Source organism: Artemia franciscana, unplaced genomic scaffold (genome assembly GCF_032884065.1).
Source record: "Artemia franciscana unplaced genomic scaffold, ASM3288406v1 PGA_scaffold_58, whole genome shotgun sequence".
Taxonomy (NCBI): domain Eukaryota; kingdom Metazoa; phylum Arthropoda; class Branchiopoda; order Anostraca; family Artemiidae; genus Artemia; species Artemia franciscana.
The window spans coordinates 1058571-1070630 of NW_027062698.1; the positions used below are offsets into that span (position 1 = coordinate 1058571).

Here is a 12060-nt window from a genome sequence, read left to right on the forward strand (position 1 = left end):
TTGGACCCGGTTGAGGTTTAAAATAAGAGATCTGAGTTACGATGTCCTTCTAAATATGAGGTTTCATGAAAATCTGAACACTCCTTCGTAAGTTAAAAATCCGTAATTTTTTCAAATTTTTCAGAAATGTCAATCATGTATCTAGGACTTGTACTTATTTTTCCCACTCAGTGTTTTTCAAGATTTTAGGGTTTCCCCTCCCAACTCCCCCCCCCCCCCCAATGTCACCAGATCCGGTCGGGATTTAAAACAACAGCTCTGAGACACGATATCCTTCCAGACATCAAATTTCATTAAGATCTGATCAACCGTTCGTAAGTTAAAAACACTTCATTTTTTTTCGAATTAACGGGGCCCCCACTTTTCCCAGATCGTCAAATCGGGAAAACGACTATTTCTAATTTAATTTGGTCTGGTCCCTGATACGCCTGCCAAATTTCATCGTCCTAGCTTACCTGGAAGTGCCTAAAGTAGCAAAACCAGGACCCACAGAGTGACAGACCGACAGAATTGGCGATTGCTATAGGTCACTTGGTAAAGTCCCATAAAAATGTAGATTTTAACGAAAAACGATAGTTTCCAAAATTGATCCATTAAAAGCTGTACTTTATCGTGAAAAGGGGGTGGGGGGATAAACGCCCTAATATCAAGGATAATTCTATTTTGCTGTGGAAAGCACTCTTTACAAAAAAATATATATAATAACAGTACAATTGCTAATTACTTCAAAGAGGGTAAAAAGTTAGACAGAAAATGGGTTAATAATTGGGCAGTGACTTGACTGGATAATTGCATGCAGTAAAATCCCCCAAAAAAGGCTTCAAACATGTATCTAGATTCTTAATAAATGTCCTACTTTTGCCAGAAATCCCAAGAAACCATGAGGAAATTACACATTTCACAAAATTTCGGGGGGGGGGGCTCGGGCCCGAAACCCCCCCCCCCCCCCCTGTGTACGTGCCAGTCTTCATGCTTCTCTGTTTTTACGAATTTCACGTTTAATTCCTGGTCTGAGAGTTGAGAACTAAAATAATTGGACAATATCGACGCGTTAGCCCCCGAAAATGCCTGGGACAACTCTGCAATGCAACTGTGACCAAGGCTGGACCTTGGTTGGCTGGACTCTTCCTTACGACCTTGTTACACGTAGTGCATCTTCCTGACTATCATATAATTCAGCACCCTTCTTACCATTCCTTGAAAATTTCAACTTAATACCATCAGAAGTCCAGAAATATTGCAGATAAACCCTTTTGATAGCCTGGATGCGCGAATGTTATTTTGACAACTGTTGTGAAGTTAGTATATTTTGATTTAGTTCAATATCTCCCATAACATTCCCTAAAAGATTCAATTTAGTATCTATCCTTAGCTGTTCCTAAGATGTTGAACATACGCTTTATTGACAACCTGGAAGTTCACAGAGCGTTTGATTCATCTCCATATCCACCTTTAACTTGAAGCATTGCAGGTTTGCCATTTTGACGACAGGGATGCACATAGTGTCTTTTGATTTAGTTCAGTATGCCCTGAATGTTTCAACTAAATAGCTTTAGCTGCTCCTGAAATTTTGCAGATGCGTGTTTTTGACTATGTGGATCCATATAACACCTTTTTATTTAGTTCAACATCCTCGCAGCATTCCTTGGAAGTTTTGGATTAGTACCGTTAGCTGTTCCTGAGGAATTAGCTGATACGCTTATTTGACAACCTGGATGCAAATAGACTTTTGATATAGTTCCAAATCCTATCTGCATCTCCTTAAAGTTTCAACTTTATACCCTTAGCCGTTTTTGAAATATTTGCATATACGCTAAAAACTCCTGCATAGATAACAAAAACAACCTTCAACTTTCCATGAAAGGTTCAGCTTAATATCCTTAGATGTTCCTGAGATATTGCACAGACGGGATTTTGACAATCTGGATCTGCATAGCTTCTTTAGTTTAGTTTTACATCCTCCTCAATGCTACCTGAAAGTTTCAACATATTACTCTTAACTAGTTCATGTCATTTCGACAACATTAATTAATATATGTCGACTGGTTTTGTTCAACGTGCCCTGAAAGCTTCCACTTAATACCACTCTGAAAGTTTTTAACCCTAGCCATTCCTGAGATTTTGCAAATACACTTTTTGACAAACCAGATGCACATGTTTCTTGTGGTTAGTTCAATATTCCCCTCATCATAACCAGGAAGTTTCAACTTATGCCTTCAGCCGCCTCGGAGATATGGTGGGGAGGATGAGGCATCTTTGATATAGTTGGTCAAGGTCTTTAGATTTTTGTTTAGAATCTCCCTTAACATGATGTTAAAATTTAAACTTGATACCCTCAGTCGTTCCTGAGATATTGCTGGTATGTTTTTGTTTTGTTTTTGCCACCTTTATACACTTGGTGTGTCTGGATATAGCTTAAAATTTCCTGGAGTTGTAGTCGTGGTGGTAGTATTGTATTAATAGTAGCCGTAGTAGTCACATTAGTCATAGTATTAGTAGCTGTAATAGCACTAGTCATAGCCATTCCTAACCCTAGCCATTCCTAACCCTAGTCATAGCCATTTTAACCCTAGCCATTCCTGAGATTTTGCAAATACACTCTTTTGACAAACCAGATGCACATGTTTCATGTGGTTAGTTCAATATTCCCCTCATAACCAGGAAGTTTCAACTTATACCCTCAGCCGCATCGGAGATATGATGGGGAAAATGAGGCATCTTTGATTTAGTTGTGCAAGGTCTTTAAATTTTTGTTTAGAATCTCCCTTAACATGATGTTAAAATTTAAACTTGATACCCTTAGTCGTTATTGAGATATTGCTGGTATGTTTTTTGTTTGTTTTTGCCACCTTTATACACTTAGTGTGTCTGGATATAGCTCAAAATTTCTTGGAGTTGTAGTTGTTGTAGTCGTGGCAGTAGTCGTAGTGGTAGTATTGTATTAATAGTAGCCGTAGTAGTCACATTAGACATAGTATTAGTAGCTGTAATAGCACTAGTCATAGTAGAAGCTGTAGTACTGGTAGTTATAGGTGTATTAGTAGGATGCAAAGAGTGTCTTTTAGTTAAGACAGCATCCCCCAGAACATGCTTTGAAAGTTTAAACTTGACTCCCTCATTCGTTCCTTAGATATTGCTGTTGCGCCGTTTTGACCATGTTCAAGCTGGTCAGAGAAACATAATTTTGGGACCCATATTTGTGTGTTACGAATCTTTCGATCTGGATTGATCGATATACCAGTTTATCCTAACTAGAACTCTATTGTGTCGTATTTTTCAGCATTCCCAATTTTTACGGAATGTTTTTTGATGGTTGAAGCCCCTTGACACAGGGAATTTCAGATATAAGCTTCAACTCTTTTGAAAAAAAGATTTTTTGCCCCTTTTCTTGCATCTTTATTGGGTAAACCAATTTTTTTTTATTTGAGTTCCCTTGACCCTGAAAATATGGATATAAGTTTCAACCCCTTTGAAGAATTCTTTTTGTCATCTTTTGGGTGAACGATTGTCATTATCCGTTTTCTTTAAATTGCGGTCACCTTGGACCTACAACTGACTTATACATAATTCTGTTTACTTTTGGGATTTTGGGATTCTAGGGGCCCAGGAAGCAACGCAAGCTATTCAGACAAAAAAAAGGTGCTTGTCTTTTTTGGGTAAACCAATATTTTTTTTTGTTCTACTTGGAACCGCTTATACCAATCAGCTGGATTCCCCGACTTTCGGCTAACAAAACCCCACCTGGTGGACTTCTTGCTACCTCCTTGCAATTGTCCCGCACGGATTGGTAGCTCCCGCCTCCAACCCTCGCAAATGATTTTGTCTTTACTCTAATGTTGCTTGGGACTTTGGATCTCGTAATTTTCACTTTGTGCTGTACATCCTAGGAAAATTTAGGCAAACAAATTTATATTTGTTTGCTTACAAATGTATTGAATATTTGTACATAAATTGATTAATGTACAAATAATACATTAATTGGGACGGAGTACATTAATTTGAATCGTAAATTCGATAATTTCCTCTTTATTATTTTCTTCAATTCTTTTTTACTGGCTTGAATTCTAGGGTGACACTCCTGATAGTGGAGGATTACCTCTCCCTGGCATTCCTGGTCCCTTCAAGTCGGAATTTCAAGTCGTTGAAGGAGATGTTCCTGATGAGAGCTTGTGGAATTTCCTACGATTTCTAACCAAACACCTAGCTGGTAAAATAATTTTTATTTTAGAAACGATTACTTGTAATTCCAAGAGTATCAAAAGGTTAGCCAATAATATTTTTTTTTAAGGGAAGGATGTAACAAGCTTTAAAACTTTAAAAGGGAAGAAGGATTGAGGAGCCTGTGACTTTCAAGGAATGTGTAATGAAATTATTCACTTGAATAATAATTGCAGTGCAACAATGATGATCATAGCGCACAAAATGCAAACCTTTACGCCTGGTGTAAAAACAAAGGATCTATTAGTTGATAATGGTCTTTATATACCATGATAATGGTCTTTTTATATCAAGTAAGGAATAACCCTATTTTCGACACGTAGGAATTTAGCTCATTTTCGGGCGGAACTTAGACCTAGCTGGTTTTTGCACCGATTCAGGACATGGATTGTTCTTTTAATCAGATTTAGGACTCAGCTCGTTTTTTTCTTACTGAACCAGGATTTAGCTCGTTTTTGCACCTAGTGAGGAGCTTGGCTTGTTTTGTCCTGAGTCAGGACCTTGCTCGCTTTTGCTCTGAACAATGACTTCGCTAATTTCTGTACCGAGTCAGAACTTTGTTTATTCTACAGTCAGCATTTTGCCAAGTTTTTCACTGAGTCAGCCCGTAGCTAGGTTTTATCTTTTTTAATATTAAGACAGGACTTTGCTCATGGAATTTATTTAACCCGTGTAATCAAAGTTCTAAACCTTGGACTTAAGTTGTTTTTAAACCGAATTATGATTTAGCTCGTTTCCTACGATTCGTAAGGGGTATGTGTGTCAGGACTTACCTCATTTCGGCACACTCATTCCATCTTTTTTGTTTTTATTACTTTTTTTATTTCTTAAATAATTCATGTAATTCTGAATCAGAATCAGAGCTCGCTTTGACACTGAATCAGAAAATAAATAGTTTCTAAACTGAATCACGACTCTGTTCGTTAGTACACTGCCTCATTAAAATTTAACCTGTTTTTACACTCATTCAGGAGTTGACTTACTTTCGTAACCACTCACGATTGGCCTCGTTCTTGCACTGAGATTCGCTTTCCCTTTGTTATTCCTGTTTAAACAAGGTGCAACATGCTTACGTTTCTGCCAATTAGTTTGCACTCGTGAGGGTTATTTATTATACACTTTATGGCGTGGCCTTCGTTCTTGCAGATTTAACTTTTGCCCATTTTTCAGGTTTCTTCAAAGCGCTAAATCCTCATATTTATTATCAGGATCAATTTCTAAAAAAGCTTGGTTCTGGGAGGGGAGGGTTAAGTCCGAGTTTTGCACAAAATAAAGACAGTTCGTTTCTGAACCTTGTTATGACTTAACTCTTTTGCACAGAGTCTGAGGGCACCGAATCTATTCATATTTTTTGGCTAAATGGCTTTCTCATAGTTTTAATCAAATGATTTTGAGAAAAAAGCAGCGGGGGAGGAGGCTGAGTTGCCGTCCGATTTTTTGGCTACTTAAAAAAGGCAACTAGAACTTTAATTTTTTTACGAATGTTTTTATTAGCAAAAGATATACGTAACTTACAAATTAGCTTACATAACGAACTTCTGTATTCTCATGTTTTTGTTACGTATATGAGGGGGTTCAACTCCTCGTCAGTAACTCGCTCTTTACACTAAAGCTTAAATTTTGTCCCAATTTCTTAAGAATGACCCCTGTATCACAAAAGCCGTAGAATAAATAGTTGAAATTACTAAAAATACTTTAGCGTAAAGAGCGAGGTATTAGGAGGAGGTGAGCTCATCATAGGCGTAATAATTTCTGTTCGTTTTAAGTTTTAATGCTGCTCCTTACTTTCAGTTGAAAAAACTTTTTCATATTCATTTTTTTCATTGTTTTTTTTTTTAATAAACTAGAAAATCCTACTCTCCCTTCATGGAAATTTTCTTCCCCCATGACAAATTCCTCCAAGGAAAGTTCTCCCAACATATCCCCCTCTTCTCAACCCCTCCCCCATCCAAGAATTCCCCTGGAAACGTCTGTACACTTCTAAATAATCATTACTATATGTAAGCACTGGTCAAAGTTTGTAACTTGTAGCCCCTCCCAAGGGGACTCTGGGGAGTGAGTCGTCCCCAAAGACATAGTTATAAGGTTTTTTGACTACGCTGAATGAAATGGCTATCTCAGAATTTTTATCCGGTGACTTTTGGAAAATAATTAGCGGGGGAGGGGGTCTAGGTGCCCTCCAATTTTTGGTTACATAAAAAGGGCACTAGAATTTTCATTTCCTTTAGAATAAGCCCTCTCACAAGATTCTAGGACCACTGAGTCGATACGATCACCCCTGGGAAAAAAAAACAAATAAACAGGCATCCGTGATCTGCCTTCTGGCACAAAATACAAAATTCCACTTTTTTGTAGATAGGAGCTTGAAACTTCCACTATAGGGTTCACTGATACGTTGAATCTGATGGTGTGATTTCCGTTAAGATTCTATGACTTTTAGGGATTGTTTCCCCCTATTTTCTAAAATAAGGCAAATTTTCTCAGGCTCGTAACTTTTGATGAGTAAGACTAAACTTGACGAAATTTGTATATTTAAAATCAGCATTAAAATGCGATTCATTATAAAATGTGAGTTCATTATGAATTCTACACAAATAGTTAAAATATAAGACAGACTGCGTCACAATGAGCATTTTCGTTTTGACCTAATGGCCAGCTATACTTAAAATATAATACTGACTTTTTTACAATGAGCTTTTTCATTTTGACCTAATGGCCAGCTATACTTAGAATATGATACTGAATATTTCACAATGAGCATTTTCATTTTGACCTGATGTCCAGCTATACTTGAAATATAATACTGACTATTTCGCAATGAGCATTTTCATTCCGACCTAATGGCCAGCTATACTTAAAATATGATACTGACTATTTCACAATGAGGATTTTCATTTTGACCTAATGGCCAGCTATACTTAAAATATGATATTGACTATTTCACAATGAACCTTTTCATTTTGACCCAACTGTCAATCAATGAGATGTGTCTATTGTATGAAAATGCTTACTTCCTATTCACAAAAGTCATAAGCTTGCCACCAGTAACTACATTGTATCTGACTCAAAACATGACATATCTTAGTAGATTGATTTCAGGAGGACTTGGTTTAGCATGGACATGCTTGGTTGCGGTAACTCAAACAACATTCATGTTGAATATCACAACATGATTGGAATTACCAAACCTGCCAGAGGAAAGGGATAAACTAGTGTCTTTTATCAGACTTTCGATTTGCGTTTGCTTTTGGAGATTTATTAAGGGGAGCTACTATTTTTTTTCTATTTAGCACATTATCATGTTTTTTTTTCTCTTATTGAACACTTAGATTTATCCACTCGACTCCCTAATAAAGGAAAATGTCGGAGAGAATATGCTGTAACGGGAGGAGGAATCAGGAGGGGAATGACATGCGGGAGAATTTTAAAATGCCCAGCGTTACTAAAACGAGGGGAGAATTTTAATACGAGAGGAGGAAGGTTGGATTTTTCATGTCTGAGAATTCTCAATAGAGAATCCTCCTTGGGGGCAATTTTTCTAGGGAGGTTGTTTTCCTCAAGAATAGAAATTCAGCGGAAAAGTGTTCCTGGGGTAGGGAGGTATTTTGTTTCCTTTTAATATCGCAGCAACGAGGGATGTCTAAGCTAGTTCACAATATTTTGGGAGTCGTTGAAAGGGTCAAGTTGAATCTTCGAGGGGTGCTGGAGAATCAGGTGGATTTATAACTATGAATTGGGGAGGGGGAGGTACAAATAAAATGTTCAGTTTACTGCACACGGATGAATAAGCTTAAATACTTCTCGAAGTTTCTTGGCAATCGGATGAACGGTGTAATAATGATATAGGACTAACCCAAGCATGCATTCTGTTTTATATATGAATAATTTCAAAAATCAGGTGCACATACTGTCTTTTGATTTACTCAGATAAGTTTTCTGTTTTCCAAAAGGCTTCGAGATTGTCGACTATGTTGAAGAAAAATGACTGTTCCGAAATTTCGATCAGATCACTTTGAGATTGCAAAGGGCGAGTAGGGAAAAATGCAGGGGAGGGAGGTCTGTTGCTTGGAATATTGCTGATATCCCTGCAAATTGTTTTTACCTAATACAAATAACAGTTCAAATAGAGATAAATCCTTTTATTAAACAGTGAAAAACAATGACAAAAATTCTGGGGTTTTCGATCAAATGCACATTGACCGTTATCAGCAGATAACCGTCGCAGACCATGTGTTAATAATAATTCTTTTTAATTTTAAAGAAAAAGAAAGGTCGCCGAAATCAAGTATAAATCATCAGGATTGTATGTTAAAAGGCTAAAATACAAAACAAACATATACAATTTTTTTCATTTTTCGCGTCTTGGGGGCTATTTATGTTAAATTGTATGTTAAAGAGGCTAAAATACAAAACAAACATATACAATTTTTTTCATTTTTTCGCATCTTGGGGGTTATTTTTACCATTTGTTTGACTAATCAGTAAAAGCTGCTCAACTCTGGAAAACAAATAATCTTCCCGAGCTCCATTTAGAAAATTGTTATATAAATAAATTAACTTGTCCATGATGGTTTGTTGACTTAGTAAATACTATCAGAAATTGAATTTTAATTTAAACAATGGAGTTTGGAGTTTCATGTCTACTAGTTGACATTATGGTAGCTGAAAGGTCTTTGCTATTATGTTAAAAGCTCTCATCCTTGCTAGAGTTCGAGCCTGTCTCCATTCATTGAAAAGGGTGACAAAATGAATAAGATAATAAAATTATTGCGAAACGAAGCTAATGGATGAAAAGTTATACGTGAACTAGAAACTTGTGACTTTTGCCACATTTGTAAAAAAAAATTGGAAGAACAGGAAGATAAGTCTGCAAACGAAGATTAGAATATTGGAAAGTACAATGATGACAGTGGTCTAATTTGGTTCTGAAGCATGGCCGTTCCGAAAAAAAACGGATGGAGATTTGCTAGATGTTTCCCAGAGAAATTGCCTACGGGCTGTTCTGGGTACCCGACTGACTGACTGTATTTCAAACAGTAGGCATTATAAAATATGTGGTTCAATCCCGCTTTCTAGGGCTGTAATGAGAGAAGGTTGAAATGGCTAGGGTACGTTCTATGGACGAAGGACGGCAGATTCCTGAAGATTGTCCTTTTCGGCCAACCGTGTAGGGCTAAACGGAAAGCCGTTTGTCCGCAGTTGGAGTGGGAGGATGTCTTAAAGGCAAATGGGAACTTCCTGGGAGGGTGTAAAGAGGGAGGCTTTTAATAAATTAGGATGGAGAAGGAGCTTGCTCTGCTGGGTTAGCCTCAGTTGGATTTGTGCGGCGATGAGTTGTTAGTTGTATTAGTAGGAGTTGTGCCTTCAATATAACATTCAGCTATCTCATGTCTGAAGGTAAACAGCTCCTCTCTGAAACGTTTCATTTATCCCCTCGCGCCGTAATGAAAAATATAATCCAGCCTTGTATTGCTTATTGCATGGTTCATAATGCGGAATGTGACCCCTAATCGTATATTTCCTTGGTCGAACGAAGATATGACAAAATGCAATACGTTGCTTGAGCTTCTTAATGCCTCTGTATCTGCCTATCTGTGCTTACTCTTATTTGTTGTAATGTGTTTCAAGACTGACATGGTCGGTCCCTTTATTATTTTATCATTTTATATTTCATTTATTGATTCATAGTCTAAACTTTTAAGTTCGATGGGATTATTCTTTTTTTTTTGGCTAAAATCTAACTTATTCGTTAATAAGTAAAAAAAAACAAGTTTTTTTAAGTTAAAGTAAGGAGCAACATTAAAAATGTAAACGAATAGAAATTATTCAATATATGAAAGGAGTCGCCCCCTCCTAAACGCCTCGCTCTTACAGCTAAAGTTTGACTCTTCTTCACAACTAATTTTTAACACAATAAAAAACTTTAGCGTAAAAAATGAGGCGTTGAGGAGGGGACGATCCCTTTCATATACGGAACAATTTCTGTTCATTTTAAGTTTTAATGTCGCTCTTTACTTGCCGTTAAAAAAAGCTTCTTTTTTTATTTAATTTCTGAGCGTTTTGTAATTAATGGATGTTTGTAATTTGACTCACCGCACATGAATAGTTAAAATAAAATTTGCATATTAATATTTTGGGTAAATGGCTTTTTCATAGTTTTGATCGGAAGATTTTGATAAAAAAAGGGATAGGAGAGGAGGCCTAGCTGCACTCCAATTTTGGTTACTTAAAAAGGCTACTAGAACATTTTATTTTTTTACGGACGGTTTTATTAGCAAAGTTTTTTCGCCCCCACGTCAGTACCCCGCTCTTCACATTAAAGCTGGAATTTTGTCCCAAATCTTTTAGAATGACCCCTGAATCACAAAGGACGTAGAATAAATAGTTAAAATTACTAAAAACACTTTAGCGTAAAGAGTGAGGTATTGTGGAGGAGGGGATTCCCCTGCTGTACGTAATAACTTTTGTTCGTTTTAGGTTCTAATGCTGCTCCTTACTTCCCACTGAAATTTGTTTCTCTTTTTTTTTTTAATAATGCTAGAAAATCCTTTGGCCTCTTCATTGAAATTTTCTTTCCTCATGTTGAATTCCTCCATTGAAAGATCCTCCCACGTAACCTCCTCCCTCTCACCCTCGAAAGTCCCCCTGAAAACGTCTGTACACTTCCCAAAAACCATTACTATGTGTAAACAATGGTCAAAGATTGTAACTTGCAGCCCCTCTCCCGGGGACTGTGGGGATTAAGTCCTCCCGAAAGACATAATTATTAGGTTTTTCGACCATGCTGAACAGTTTTCAAAATTTTGATTCTGTGACTTTTGGGGAAAATGAGCATAGGAGGGGGCCTAGGTGACCTCCAATTTTTTTTGATCCCTTAAAAAGGCCACTAGAACTTTTATTTTTCGTTAGAATGAGCCCTCTCGCGATATTCTAGGACCACTGAGTCGATACGATCACTCCTGGGAAAAATAAACACGCATCCGTGATCTGTCTTCTGGGAAAAAATACTAAGTTTCACATTTTTGTAAATAGGAGCTTGAAACTTCTGCAGTAGGGTTTTCTGATACGCTGAATCTGATGGTGTGATCTTGTTAAGATTATATGACCTTTAGGGGATGTTTTCCCCTATATTCTAAAATAAGGTATATTTTCACGTAACTTTCGATGGGTAAAACTAAACTTGATGAAACTTGTATATTTAGAATCAGCATAAAAATACGATTCTTTTAATGTAAATATTGGTATCAAAATTCGATATATTTTTTTCGGTTACTATTGAGACGGGTCGCTCCTTACTGCAATTAAATAAAAAAAACAAGTTTTTTTAACTGAAAATAAGAAGCAAAATTAAAGCTTAAAACGAACAGAAATTACTTCGTATATGAAAGGGGCTGCTTCCTCATCAACACCCCGCTCTTGACGCTAAAGTTTGACTCTTTCTCTCAACTCTTCTTTTTAAAACAGTAAAAAACTTTAGCCTAAAGAGCGGGGCGTTGGTGAGGAAGCAGCCCCTTTCATATACGAAGTAATTTCTGTTCGTTTTAAGTTTTAATTTTGCTCCTTATTTTCAGTTAAAAAACTTTTTTTTTTTTATTTAATTTCTGAATGTTTTTCAATCAATGTATGTTTTGATTTTGGCTCTCCGCAGAGGAATAATTAAAACGAAATTTGCATATTTATTAATTTTTGTTGCTAAATGGCTTTCTCATAATTTTGATCGAATGATTTTGAGAAAAAAGAGCGGGGGAGGAAGCCTAGTTGCCCCACGATTTTTCGGTTAATTAATACAAAGGCAACTAAAACTTTTTTTTAGTAAAAGATATGCGTAACTTATAAATTAGC

The 12060-nt window shown here is 36.7% G+C and overlaps 1 protein-coding gene across 2 annotated transcripts in view; it reads left to right on the top strand.

The window, feature by feature from the left end:
* Positions 1-12060, top strand: part of LOC136042058 (mitochondrial carrier homolog 2-like) — a 57117-nt gene that overhangs the window by 24971 nt on the left and 20086 nt on the right. For both annotated transcript variants that reach the window (XM_065726922.1, XM_065726923.1), the window contains exon 4: positions 4069-4207. In XM_065726922.1, the coding sequence (XP_065582994.1) occupies positions 4069-4207 (139 nt within the window). The remainder of the gene's footprint in view (positions 1-4068; positions 4208-12060) is intronic.